We start from the raw sequence: 15,560 nt of genomic DNA, 5'->3' as shown, positions 1-15,560 counted from the left end.
ATAGAAAATAACCTGAAAGGAAATGTTCAGTTGTTTGCTGATGATGCAAAATTAGATAGAGTAAGAGTTAATCGTGGTGATGTGGAGAGCTTGCAGGATGATTTAAATAGGCTGTCAGTATGGGCAAAAGATTATGGGTATCAGTTTAATGTGGAGAAATCTAAAGTTATGCATTTTAGGATAAACAGATTACAAGCTTCACGCCACATTGATGGAACTATTTCAGGAAATAGATGAAGCTAGAGATTTATGGATGGTGATACACAGAGAGTTAAAGTTTAGAAGACATATTGCTAAGGTTGCTAAACTTGGCTTGGCTATTGAAGAAGAGATAAAAGTTATTATTCCTCTTTATAAGGCATTGATATGTCCACATCTGGATTACTGTGGTTTCCTGGGTTTCTTGGGGAATGAGGAAGTGGTGCAGAAGATTCAGAGGCAAGTGACCAAGATGTGAGTGGTCTGTTTAAAGTTCTCTGTGAAGACAGATTAAGGATGTGTGGATTGCAGAATTTGGTTGATAGGTGAAAAAAGAGGGGATATGGTAAAAACATTTAAGTTACTTAAAGGGTTTTATAGGATTGATGCACTGAAAATGTTTCAGCTATCAGGAGCCTAGAAGTTAAATAAAGGTGTGATTAGTAGGAGTGTGAGGACTAAATTTTTTGCATGCCAAGTTGTGAATGAGTGGAATGGGTTCCCAGGGTCAGTTGTGAGTGCTTTCTTAATGAATTCAAGGAAAGGTGTGATAGATTGTGTGGATAGTTTGGATCTCCCTCGATGAGTCTTTGGACTCCGTACATGTGTCTGTACAGTAATAATAATGGTCTACTATACTCATTGCTGGCCTGGTTGACTGAGTGATTAATGTATCCACTCTCTTGCCAACAGGCTCGAATACCGTCAGAGGCATGGAGTTTGTGATTATTCTATTAAATGTTTACCATATGTACTGCTGTAATCTGTGTCCTGGTGCAGTATGATCTTTGATGTCTTTGTATCATAAAAATCAAAAATAACAAACTAACTATACTGATCTACAACACTTTTTCTCCTTCTTTCTCATCTGTCAGAAGATGAGTTGAGTCTCCTATGAACAAGTCTTTTCCATGTGGATCTAACTCTCGCCATATCTTTCATCTCTGAAACTCAACAATTGTCACCTTTCCTTCAGAATTGAAGGGAAAGATGAGCTCTTTTTGATCTAATATGAACAAATGAACCAAATATGGAAAAATAACAGCATTTCAAAGAGTCTCAAACTAAAACTCTATAAAACCATTATTATACCTACGACAATGTATTGAGCCAGGACATGAAGACTCAATCAGAAAGAAATACAGACAATCAGAGCATTCCAAATGAAATGCTTAAGAAAAATAAACAAGACTAACTGGTCAGAACACAAAACAAATAAGCAAGTCAAACATGAATTAAATTATAGAGAAGATATCATAGCTATAATTCTTAAATAGCAATTAAGGTGGTTTGGAGACCTCTAGAGAATGTTGTTGTAGAGATTATTAAATATAGTCTTGAATGAAATGTCCAACTGCTTGGTTAATATATTTACTAAAACAGTGGGGGAGTTTAGTTTTAACTAATGAATTAAAAATAAACATTAAACATGGTGTGCATGATTTTGTACATTATTGAGATTTTGGAGGTTGTGTCTGCAGATCTAGGGTGGGTGGTGGTGTGGTGTGGTGTGTGCGGGGGGGGGACATCTATCCACAGAACTTCTGGATGTACTGGTTTTGCTTTACATGATGGAAAGAGCTTTTTTTCTTTATTTTCATCTGTTTTTAATTTTAAAATAATGGAATCACATCATATATCTGATTTGATTTAAATAAGCATATAAGAATTGTGTATTTGTTTTATTTTATAGGTTTGTGCCTTAAATTTACAGATGTGGAAAAATTCAAAAGGTTTTATTCATATTACCATTCTAGATTTTTTGCAAAAGTGGGTGCTGAAGCAGGTTTCAACATGCCCAGAGGTAAAACTCTTATTATAGAGTTCTTTTAGTTTAATTATCCAAACAGTATATGCCACTAACAGTACAATAATAATATCAAATAACCTCCAGCTATTTAACACCATAGAGGAACATCATTCAAGTTACTTTGCTTCTCTTGACCCCAGCTTGCACATTGCATTTATTTGCTAAAGGCATCTCATGTGTCAGAATGATATGTACCTATGTATGCATAAAAAGTGTGATCTGCATAAGTATTGTCATCTTTTTGTTTTGAAAATTGTTATCAGAAAATTTGTTTGGTTTAAGCCTGTAACACAACCTGCTCAGAATTACTTTTGTAACCATCATTTTAGAACAAGGTAGTTATATGCCCTTCTGGCATGCTTGATTATTATGTGAAAACTGAGTTCCAGGAGGCAGACACCTTTATGAGACCATCCACCTCACCTTCCTTTGTAATCACTAATAAAGGTTCTTCATGTCCTAGATGGGATTTGAACCTAGTTTTTTTTCAATATAATAATACTATAATAATAATATAGTGGTAAATAATTATATTTAGAAAAATTAACCATGATATTATTATGTGGGCATCTTCACAGAGTCCCATGGCTCTCAGTAAAATCAGTAACTTGCACAGTGCCTATCATTATACCACTTTATGATTTGCTACTTTCTAAGCACAAAACCTAATCCTCATATCCTTTAACCATAGAGTCTTATTTACTTTCCAGGCATGACCTCCCCTATTCTCTCCTCATGTACAGAAAAATTTCTTTTACATCTGTTCTATGAGGATCATTTCAAAAGTTCTTCATGCTGTGCATGCACTGCTTGTGAGATGATGTAACTTTTTCTGCCTTCACAGCTGTTAAAAGCCAGGTACTAAGTAAAGACCTATCATGCAATAACCAGCATTCATACATCAGTATCAAAACCTTGGGTTCGGGCAAATGAGATTCATGCTACTTTATGTGAAATTGGAGCAAAGGATCATAGTTGGACAAGCATTAAAAACAATCCGAAAAATGATAGGTCATGGACAGCTATCGATGACACACAGGTGGTTATTGCTAACAGCCTGCCAGAAGACAATCAGTACAAAATGTGATGAAGTCACATATGAAGAAAATGCCTCAACTATAATTTTCAAAATTCTTATGGTGCAACATATCAATTTATTGTGAAGCTTTCTGGAAGAAGATTAGTGCAAAATGCAAATGAAGAAACATCTGGAGGCAGATCAGTTTTATGAAATCTGATTAAAAGTTTGTAGAAGTGGCTAGAAAGAGTTGTCCCATACCAGCTGAGAGAACAACAAGCAAGTTGCAAGATTGTAGAAGAAAATGGCTGATTTAGTATGTGACTGAACGTAAACTGTATATCTTGAAAAGAATCATTGCCATAGGCAAAACATGAATACAAGGTTTTGATCCAAACTGCAATGTTCTGGTTCAAACCTCTCAACATCCAAAAAAAATATTGACGTCAACAATTAAATTAATGATAATAATGGCTTATAACAATGAAACGAATGAGAGATTGTCTGCAGTGTGCCAGCAGCATATTATGGGAAGTTTCCGGATGATATTTTATGGCTGAAAATTTGTAGCAAAAGACTATCATACTTGCAGCACCCTTGTTCTGTATGACAAAGTGAGGCCATATTTCACATGAGGTACCTCGTCTTATGGAAAAGTAGGGATGGCAAGTGCATCCTCAACCCCCATCTTTTGGCACAAGAGACATCCAAACTTTGATTTTTTCCATAAGTTAAAAAAAAATAACTCCAGAGAAATGTTTCGTCACCACTGAAAAGGTTTCTGTTGATGTACATGACTTATCAAACACATAAGCAAAATACATTTGCTGACATATGTTCGAAATAAAGATGTTCTGTGTCTGGAGCAGTTACTTTGAAAGATTGCTAAATGATATAAGTACTGAGAGCATAGTGGTAGAAGACAATCAAGGGGAATGCAATCAGCAATACATATGTTTTCTACTTCGTTACATGAAGTAGAAAAAGCCATCCAAAGTCTGAAATGTGAAAAGGTAGATGGAGTAGATAATATTAGTCTGAGGGTCAAATACTATATATGATTCAGAGCTTTCATAGTACCCATCTATAAAAAAAAAGAAATAAATAAAAAATAAAAAGAAATAAAATGTGAAAATTACAGAAGAATTTCCCTACCGAGCCTGGTAAGATTTATGTAAGTATACTTTAGAATTTAGAAAAGGCTAAAAAAATTGTGGAAGGGAAGCTTTGAGAAGAACTAGCTGGATTCAGACAAAATAAAAATTGCCAGAATCAGATTTTAATTTTAAGACAAATAAAAATTGAGAAATTATCAGAATATAACAAGAATCTGTATTTAAGTGAAAACCTGTTGACTTATATGGTTTAAACAGGATATTATAATGAGCAGTACATGGGCCATAGTTTAGTTGTAAGTCAACACTTAGAATTGAGGAAGGTAATGGAAGATGGTTTGATATTAAATTTGGTGTGTAACAAGAATTCACATTAACTCCGCTGTTATAAATCATCTATATGGATTACATTATGAAGAAAAGTGGTATTAAATTAGTTATCAAAATTGGAGATATTAATCTCATCTGGTTACTTTATGCAGATGATGTTATACATTAAAATAAATTCGGTACAGGATTATGTAGTGAGTTGATTTTATTAAGAAACACGAAGGTTTTCCATGGAACTGGAAAAGAACAAAGAACTACCCTTTCTTGACATACTAGTGAGAAGAGAAGATAACAATGTCCAACTGTCCATTTACAAATAATGTAGATATCTGCATTATTTGTCTAACCATCATAGGTCACAAAAACACAGCATCATTCATATGTTTCGTAATAGAGCCTTAAGGTCTATTTCGAAAGAAGTAGATGTACAGAGAGAACTGTCACAAATAGCTAACACTCTATCTCTGAATGGATACCCTTCTAACATTTTAAACAAATTGCTTTTTAAAGACAACCCCCAACAATGTGGAATGGAGTCCCAATGTGTGTCCACAGCTGTCATTCCATATATTAATTCAGTTTCCACAAAATTGATGAGAATGTTAAAAGCTCATAACATCAGAGTAGTTTTTAAACCAACTATCACGATCAGACAAGTCTTAAGATCTCCCAAAGATGAGGTACTTTTCTTCAAATATCCTGGAGTATATGAAATTCCATGCACATGCGGCCTTTCTTTTGGACACACTTCTAGAAGTTTTGAAATAAGACAGAAGGAACATGTGGGGGATGTCAATCACAATAGAATCATCACATCTGGTTTAGCTCATCATTTCTCAACATCAAATCATGTTATAGATTGGAAAAAACAGTTCTATGCCTTACATCGAGAATGTCTACAGACACAGAACTTTCAAAGAAGCAGCAGTGGTGCTACGCTCAGGCAATAATTTAAATAGAAATCAAGGTGCTATTCTTAAAGACATATGGAAATATCTTATCAATTCTCTCAGCTCAACAGAACTACAATATGCAAAAAAAACCACACAACACGTGGTCATATACCGGATTCTGACCGAAGCATTCGAACGTATGCCTGCCATCAAACACGAATTATCAAATGTAATGGCCTAAGTTACTAAAGTGTATGTTTTCATGTAACTTGATGCATTTGTTTTCATACCAGTACAGCCTTGAAAATACTAGACAGTGGCTAGTGAAACTTGTTGGCTCTTTGTAATCATTAAATCTTATGGTCTTTTAACAATAAAAGTTCTGTTTTAACAGCTTAGACCAAAAATGAACAGTTTAATACTGTATTGTGGAAATTTTATTGTTCAGTCAGGCGATTTTTGTAATTAGAAAGAAGCATTCTGGGAGATATTGAATATTTGGTCAGATGGTGTACACCACCCACATTATGCAGTAATATCCAGCGGGAGATAAAATTCTGTCTATTTTTGCTGCAAGAGGTTTTTTAAATGGTTCTATCCTCATAATTAAATGTAGTCTTATGGTCAGTTGCAGGGAATGCTGGAGAGCAATCCAGGCAGAGAAAGTAAAATCAAAGCAGTTAACTGAGATAAAGCTAATCATCTGGGTATCAGTCATATTGTGCTTTAGTTTCAGTTGGTCTTTTGGTTGTTCATCTATCTGAGATTGGCAAAAAGGAAAACTGATAGCCTTTGGCTATATGATGATATAAAAGAGCTTATCTCTCATACTATCTGTCTTTTCTTTCTCCTAATAATATCAGGCTGTCTTGCACCCCCTATACTAACTACTCTAAGCCTCTGATGAGTACCCCTTTACTTTTCTGCCCCAATAAAGGTCAAAACTGGTCTGGGTAGTAGCCCTTTTCATAATGTATAGCATTATACATATCTGTAAGGATATGTGCATTGCATTATGGAATACTAAGGCAATTGATGTGAAGTTATTAGCCTCTATATACAAGTTGCCCTGTCATGAAGTTACTTCTGCGCAAATTGGATAAAGGATGAAACCAAGAATATAATTTCTTGGCATCTTGAATTTATAATATAACCAATTGGAAAATCTTTCAACAAGAACTTTTCTTATATTGCCATGACTGTTTTCTTGGTGTTTCTCTTCCTCTTTGTCCATTAATTGGTCTGCAAAGAGGAAAGGCACTGAACATAAGTGAAGAAGATGTCTAAAGTGTCCCAACCACCTCAGCTGATACATAAGAAATTAGCTATCTGGTACATTTCTCTGGTTTTATGGGAATTTTGATATACAGTAATGCCTCAATTAATGCTCAGGACGTGTACCTGGAAGACAAAGCACTGAACAAAACAGCATTAAACGGGGTCATTTTATAACACATAGGTGTTAATGGTAAATAGCAATAGGGGAATGCTTGACCAAGAATAAACAAGTTTTACTTTAATTTTAAGTTTTTTTATATTAACTTTCCTTTCATGGTCTCTTGGTGTTTTGGAATGATACACAAGTTTTGATTTGAAATCACCATTGGCATTACTGCCCAGAAGAAGGGTTAAATGGTCTTTTGCAGCTTTGAATTCTGGTGCTCACTCAATATAAATGTGTGCTTTGACATTCTCTTCCAGAAAAGTCCCATTTCATCAACATTAAAAACTAGATTGGGAGGATAATTTCCTCTTTCAAATATTTCTCTTAAAGTTGATGGAAAGGCTAAAGCAGCTTCAGTGTCTGCATTCGCCGCTTCTTCGGTGATTCGAATGTTCTAAAGGTTGCTTCTTTTTTTAAATCTATCGAACCAACCTCTGCTAGCTGCAAAGTTTTCGCTTGTATCCTCTCTTTGTTTTTGAATATGATTAAAAATACTTCTGGCCTTTTCCATGATTATTGCCTGACTTAATGGCATGTTGCGTTCGGTTTCATCATCAATCAGAATGGAAAGATGCTTCTCTATTTCTTCTAAAACATTGCTTCTGTATCAGGTTACCTTTATTGCAAAAGACATTGTGGTTGCTGAACACTTAATTTGTCCTTGTTTTTTAAAATCGTTTGTATTGTAGAAGTAGACAAATTTAAAGTGGCTCCAATGTAAACTTGATGTTCACCTTTTCCTAATTGCTTCAGCACCTGCATTTTAATGTCGAGCAAAATGCTTTTTCATATCAGTTTTGTTTTGTTTTAACCTTTCACTGATTGGTTCAGATTCAGGAATATTCATATTATATACGAATCAAGGGAAATACAGCGATAAATTGAATCAGCATAAATTTAGCACTTTTTTAGGCTTTGAGTTAGAATCATATTATCTCGAATCATGGAATATTTAGCGTTTTTTTTAGGGTTCAGAAAAAAAATACGTTATAGAGAATCAGCATTAATTGGGGTAGCATTAAACAGGAGTCTTACTGTAGTTCTAATTTCTGCAGCTTGGATATCCTTGTTTTTTTGAAAGCCCATATACACTTCTTTCATAGATACCATCTATACAAAGGAAAATAAACCTGAATTTGAAAATTATAGAGGAATTTCTCTACTAAGTGTTCCAGATAATATTTATGCAAGCATATTTAAGAAGACACTAAGGAAAATTATGGAAAATAAACAACTACTTTCAGGGCAGAGGTTATCAATATCAGATTTTTCACTTTATAACAAATATATGAGAAATTGCAGTAATATAACAAGGATCTTGCATACTGCTTTAACTAGTTTGAGCTTTTATTTATCTTTAAAAACACCTCAGATTATTTAGAAATATCATTATTATTATTTTTGATTATATAATTATATAATCACTGACAGATTCTATTGTTCCTCCTTATTCTTCTTGACGTATGAGTAAGTGCTGATACATGTTTATTAATTCAAAGAAAACCCAAGTAACAATTTAATTACTTTACTTCCCAAAGAAGTATTTCTACAATGCAAGTTATATATTTAAAAATAGTAGGTATGTGCCTCCTTAAATGGTTGGATCTGCTGCTTGTTTTTACAATTTTCTTACATTTGTGTGTATCATTATTAACGTACTGTGGATAACAAGTTTATAACATTAATTACTGAATATTCTCAATAATTAATCCAGTAAGTATAAGGTTTTTTCAAGTTTTCAAAAATCCTTATTCTTGGTATAATAACTGCAATAGAAGACAATAATTAAATCAGTTGTCAGCATTTAATTTTTTTTTTTTTCCCTTCCCAGCAAGTGGAGATTCTCACCAAAGTTGCAGATTTATTGTCCTGTGCGATGTCTGCCAGTGATTTTCTGCTATGTCACCATGCTTTAGAAATATTTACAAAAATTGCGCAGTTTACTCCTCATGAAGAATTAATTTCGGAATGTTGCAGACAAGTTCCTCATTTAAAAGCCAGTATCAAGTGCTTTTTGAATAAGGTATGGAAACTTAAATGCCTAAGTAAGGAAACTGATTGATAATTAAAGTATTGTGGCTGTTTCTGTTCTGAGGTTTAGTGGCCACCTTTACTTTGCAAATATTTATTATTATTATTATTTTTGTAGCTATATTCTCTCAGTAATACCATTCTCAGGAGTTATATAATATAGAGCACTGATGGGACTGCACATTATATTCAAAAACAATCTGATATATTAATCTGGTACTATTTACAAATCTAGTTGGTCGAGTGAATGGATAGCAGCTCAGCTCTCTGGCCATCAGCCTGAGAAAAGTCAAATACCACTGTAACAGAGATATTTGTGGAGTCTTAAGGTTATAGAATTATTTACATGTAACACAAGGTAAAGGTAATAATTTGTTATAAAACCATATATTTCAGTCAGAAAATTACAGACCATCTGCACTGGCATAAAACAGTTGATACAAGGTAGAATGCAAACAATGGATTTATTGGAAATACAGTCAGCTGCATGATGTTATATTTCCAGTTACATTATGTTCTAACTGAGGATACGGTTACTCATAACAATATTAAAATATATATATATACAGTGGTACCTTGTATTGCGAGTAACTTGGTCTGTGAGTGTTTCACAATTCAAGCAAAATTTTAATAAATTTTAACTTGATAAACGAGCAATATCTTGCAATACGAGTACTATATTACCTATACGCTTTGTCTGCCGAGCGTCACGTGATCACAAGCCGCTTGGGATTGTGGGTAATCGACTCGCATGCACGGTCTCGGTCGGCGTATCTCATTCATATAGTCAATATTCGTGCTAGCGTTGTGACTGTGTGTGTGTGTGTGTGTGTGTGTAAAGCATTTTTTTATTTTGTATCCAAATGTAGTGACTGTTCTTTACTAACTGTACTACAACAACGGCCTCGATGAAGAAAAGGTTTGAAAAGGAAGGAGGTAAGAAGAAGGAGATGATTACGGTGGAAGTTAAGAAGGAAATCATCGGGAAGCATGAACAAGGTATGCAAGTGGCCGCCATCGCAAGATTTTATAAGAAGTCTAGGGAGGTGTATAAAATGTGGGAAACAGTGCAAAATTTTGTAGAAAAGCACCACCCGAGTAAGCCTGTGGCGGTGCGAGCGATGAATCTGTTTAACGACAATGCAATGTCATTTAAATATAAAGAGCTAATAAGCTTCATTTCGGCAACAAAAACATTATTTAAATTAAGGGGATATTAAATCCCACATTGTTTTAAAACCGAATAAGAAACTCAAAGATTGGAATCAGAGAGTTTCTTGCCGAATATAGTATAGTAAACTATAAAGTATCAGCGACCACTAAGCGTCCGCTAAATGCAAGTGACCCTAGCACGTAGTGCAATACCGGAAATCTCGCAGCAAAGTCGGTAAAGTTCTGATCACTATTCTTAGGTATTTTCCATAATGTAAAAACACATTTCCTAGGAAATGTATGCTGTCATTACATTATGGGGGGAAGGTCACTACCCAGACCGGTTTCAGCCTTTTTTGAGGCTTCATCAGTGAGTAGCTAGACCAAGTTAATGCCAAAGTGTATAGCGAAAAGAACTTATACTCTGCTATACGAGTTTCCAAAGAGGTGCAACCATTAAGTTACTTAAATATAAAGAGCTAATAAGCTTCATTTCGGCAACAAAAACATTATTTAAATTAAGGGGATATTAAATATATCCAGAGTCTGGTGTTTAGGAGGGACAGAGAGAATAAAATGGGGGGAGGGGTATTATTGATGATAGCTGATAAACTGCAGCCAAGGAGAATTGAAGTTGTATCGCAGGATAGTGAAAGGAGCTCATTTGAGACTATTTGGTGTGAGATTGAGACTGGCAGAATAAAATATACAGTTGGGTGCTGCTATAGACCAGGTGATGGAATAGATGGTGGAGATAGTATGCATAGGGAAATTGATGAAATGATGGAAGGAGGGTAATTATTATGGGGGATTTCAACTATGGTAACATTGATTGGAAGGAGGAGAGGACACATGTGAGGAAGGAAAAGGATTTTATTCAATTATTAAGGGATAACTATCTGAGACAGCATGTAATTGAAAATACTAGGGGTGTGAGAGTGCTTGACCTGGTAATAGCATCTGAGAATTTGACTGTAATGAATATGACCATGTTGCCACCTATTGGTGAGAGTGATCATAAGGTCTTGACCTGGGAGGTGGCTAAAGGTGTGGAATTTTCGATTAAGACAGGGTATATGTGGAATTACCGTGCTGGCAAGTATGACAAGCTTAGGAGATTGCTTGGATCAGTGCCATGGCATGTGCAACTGCAAGGGCTGGACGTAGATAGAGCATGGGAAGTGGTCAAGGAGCATTTACAGGAGGTAATGGCTGATTGTATACCTAGGGTCCGAATAGTAAAACAAGTAGGGGTTAAATGGATGAATAACACCATTAAGCTTGAGCTGCAAAAAAAGAAACAACTGTGGAGGGAATTTAAAGAAAGGGGTGACCTGCAGGCACACGAACAGTATAAAGTGCAGGCCAGAAAGGTAACGAGTGTGGTAAAAAAAGCAAAAGCGGATTATGAAAGGAAACTAGCTTTGCAAGCAAAAGAGAATCTAAAACAGTTCTTTCAATATGCTGCAAGCAAGAAAAAAACTGTACACGGTAAAATGATTTTAAGGAATGACGATGGTAATGAGGTCACTGAATCAGTCGATATAGTGGAGTTACCGAGCGTGCACTTTGCAAAAGCATATCATCCAGGTGGTGACATTGAAAAAATGAAGGAACCATTAGTTTATACGGGAATAGTGATGAATGAAGTGGAGGTGACTAGTCTATTACAGAACCTTAATGTGAATACATCTGTGGGATTGGATGGTATACCGGCACGGGTCTTGCGTGAAGCGGCTAAAGAATTATCAGTGCCCTTGACCATGTTGTTTAATCTGAGTCTCAGGTCTGGCTTAGTCCCGAAGGTGTTGAAAGAGGGGAAAATAGTTTCAAATAATAATAATAATAATAATAAATCCCACATTGTTTTAAAACCGAATAAGAAACTCAAAGATTGGAATCAGAGAGTTTCTTGCCGAATATAGTACAGTAAACTATAAAGTATCGGCGACCACTAAGCATCTGCTAAATGCAAGTGACCCTAGCACGTAGTGCAATACTGTAAATCTCGCAGCAAAGTCGGTAAAGTTCTGATCACTATTCTTAGGTATTTTGCTGCGAGATTTCCGGTATTGCACTACGTGCTAGGGTCACTTGCATTTAGCGGACGCTTAGTGGTCGCCGATACTTTATAGTTTATTATACTATATTCGGCAAGATTGGAATCAGAGAGTTTCTTGCCGAATATAGTATAATAAACTATAAAGTATCGGCGACCACTAAGCGTCCGCTAAATGCAAGTGACCCTAGCACGTAGTGCAATACCGGAAATCTCGCAGCAAAATACCTAAGAATAGTGATCAGAACTTTACCGACTTTGCTGCGAGATTTACGGTATTGCACTACGTGCTAGGGTCACTTGCATTTAGCAGATGCTTAGTGGTCGCCGATACTTTATAGTTTACTGTACTATATTCGGCAAGAAACTCTCTGATTCCAATCTTTGAGTTTCTTATTCGGTTTTAAAACAATGTGGGATTTATTATTATTATTATTATTATTTGAAACTATTTTCAGTTTTAAAACAATGTGGGATTTAATATCCCCTTAATTTAAATAATGCAATGTCATATTTCCGTGAAATCCTCAAAAGGAGGGGCAAAAGCAAGTGTCATTGGATAGATTCCTTGTTAAAGTCGCACAAAAAGAAAAAGAGTCAACAGATAGCAGTGATTCCGTTAGTGACAATGAAAGTCATCCTATCCAATACAATTACTGTAATAGTAATTGTAATGTAATTAATAAATTCGATTACTTTATGTATTTTGTATTAATCATTTTTATATAAATATTTTTGAGTTTTGGAACAAATCATCTGAGTTCCTATATTTCTTATGGGGAAATTCGCTTTGATATACGAGTGCTTTGGATTATGAGCACGTTTCCAGAACGAATTATGCTTGCAAACCTTGCAAAATATATATATATACTATACAGTAGTATATATATATATGTATATGAATATGAATATATATATATATATATATATATATATATTCATTGCCTTGTGTGAGACAAGCCAGTAAATCCTACACACTTACATATTTATTAATAGTCTCTGTTATTGAGTAGGGTTTATTTAATCTCTCATCATATCCACGTTAGTAGTGTATTTATAGGTTTATAACCTTTTGTGAGTGAAATTTATATTCATTAAAAATACATTCTAGTATTTGGCTTCTTCTTCTTTCTAGTGTTATGTCCCGCTTTGTGCAGAATCTGCTGACATTACAGTATAATGTGTAATGCAAAAAAATGCATGCAAAATTTTATTTTCCATGCACTTTTGCAAGCAATCCCATCTGCTGCACTACAATAAATTTGTTTTGACTTATGGCCAGGAACTATATTTAAGTTTTTGTAGATCTGGAAAAGGCACACAACAAGGTGTCAAGACAAAAGCTATCCAAAGCACTACAGTTATGTCATGTAAATGGGACATTGTTTCAAGCAATACATAATCTATCTGATTTGCAAATCAGCAATTGGAATTGAAGGAGGTAAAGACGTTTGTAGAATAGAAATATAGTTTTTATGAGAAACTTTTGTAAGATGTTAAGTGGTTTGAAAGCAGTTCTGATTTGATGTAAAATCAAGTGTGAGACAAGGATGCATATCATCTCTACTGATATTCATCATATATATGCATCTCATTATGATGGAAAGTGGCATTAGACCTAATATATTTTTTGGAGTTATTCATCTCAGCTCTACTTATAAAAAAATTCAGTACAAGTTTGCAGGATTTCTTATTGAAATAGAATAATTGCTGTAACAAATTTGATAAAAAGCAATAAGTCTGAATTGTTGATTATTATCCTGATTATCCTGAATGGAAAACCTATACAACAAGAAATGGTGAACTATTTAGGCATAATTTTTAGTGAAAATGGCAAATTAAATAGATAACAGAATTAGCATTGCTGGTATAGCAGGGACTCAACTGAATAAATTTATACAGAATAAGAAAGAAATTAGCCAAAACACTACATTAGCTGTATAAGGCAGCGTTCAAACGAGTTTTAATTTGTAGATTGAGAGCTTGGTTAGAAAGGAAACTTTTATTTTTAAGTAATTCAACTATGAGTAGTTTATATAAACATTTGAATGATTAATTAGGTTAGACTTTGTAGACTTTTTATTAATTAAAACAATGTCTTGCTATCTGTATGGTATACAGCATCTATAGGATGCTGTTACTCATATAGACAGGGAGATATTTAACACAAACAAAAAACAACAAAGGGGTGCTTAAGGGTCAAAGCTGTATAACTGAGAGCAGACCTCCACATAGCCTTTAAAGGAATGCGGAGAACCGACCAGGGCTTCTGACCTAATGTCCAATCCTCACCTTCTCGTGGTGCACCCTGTTGGGTATCTACTTGGATACTGAACGAATGAGGATGGGCTGGCAATTTGGGATTTAGCCGAACAAATTGTATTCTTATTGGTTAAACCAAAATAAAAAATGATGGTACAACATGACAAAATTTCATGCCGGCTGGGACGTCGCCCGGTTAAACAAGGCCCCCATTGTTTTCGCCAGGGAACCAGGGCGAACAGCAAAAAGTCAGCTACTGGAATAAATCTGAAAACAAACCCCAACTCAACATCATCAGAGTTAAAGATCGGTACTATCAACGTAAGAAGCCTGAATGGCAAAGAAATGGAGCTAGCTGAGGAATTAGATAAGTACCAGATCGACATAATAGTGGTGACTGAAAAAACAAAAAAGACCAAAACTGGTGAGATCTTTCTGAGCAATAAATACAAAATGTTATATTCAGGCAATGACAATCAAAGAAAAGAAGGAGTAGCCATAGTATTCAACACTAAATATGAGGCTAATCTTCTTGAATGGCAGTCAGTCTCAAGTAGAGTAATGTGGGCAAATATGAGAATGGAGAACTGGACAATGAGACTTATTTGTGCCTATGGTCCCACAGAAGGTTCTACTAAGGTAGAAGTGGAGGAATCTTTTGAGGCTTTAGAAAAAGCAACTGACACAATGAAAAAGGAAAAGTTGGTCCTTGTTGGGGATCTGAATAGCAGCAGAGTAGGAAATGATTGTGAGACATACAAAAATATTTTGGGAAAATTTGGAGAAAAGAGCAAAGCTAATAATAATGGCAAATATCTGTTGGATTTCTGCTCAGGACATGGACTGGTTATTACTAACACCATGTTCCAACATAAAAATGTGCACAAATTCACATGGAGAGAAGAGGCTAGGAATAAGAAAAGTCTCATTGACTATGTTATTGTTGATAGTGATGTTTTCTCCCTGGTGCAAGACACCAGAGTGTACAAGGGATTTGAAATTGGAAGTGATCACTATTTAGTCTTGAGCAGGATAAAATTGAATTTCATATTGAAAAGAATAATATGTAAGAAAGTTTTAAAGCGAATAAAAGTTGAGCAGCTCTCAGATGTGAACTGTAGACTAAAATACAGAAAGATTATTGAAAAGAAAATGAAAGAGTTTGAGAACAGGAATCAAACCTTGGAGATTCAGTGGCAAACTCTGAAGAAAACATTGATTGATTCTGCCAGAGAGGCATGTGGTGAG

At 34.9% G+C, this 15,560-nt stretch overlaps 1 protein-coding gene across 1 annotated transcript in view; it reads left to right on the top strand.

Moving 5' to 3' along the window:
- LOC150110585 (FIGNL1-interacting regulator of recombination and mitosis-like) overlaps positions 1-15,560 on the top strand; it is a 390,780-nt gene that overhangs the window by 358,729 nt on the left and 16,491 nt on the right. The window contains exons 18-19 of the mRNA XM_090399827.1: positions 1,892-2,002; positions 8,640-8,831. Of these exons, the coding sequence (XP_090255953.1) occupies positions 1,892-2,002; positions 8,640-8,831 (303 nt within the window). The remainder of the gene's footprint in view (positions 1-1,891; positions 2,003-8,639; positions 8,832-15,560) is intronic.

This window comes from Typopeltis vanoorti, chromosome 1 (assembly GCF_054136105.1).
Source record: "Typopeltis vanoorti isolate ZY-2024b chromosome 1, IOZ_Tvanoo_1.0, whole genome shotgun sequence".
Lineage (NCBI taxonomy): Eukaryota > Metazoa > Arthropoda > Arachnida > Uropygi > Thelyphonidae > Typopeltis > Typopeltis vanoorti.
Note: the sequence above shows the minus strand (reverse complement) of the source record. Positions and strands in the feature narration are given on the sequence as shown.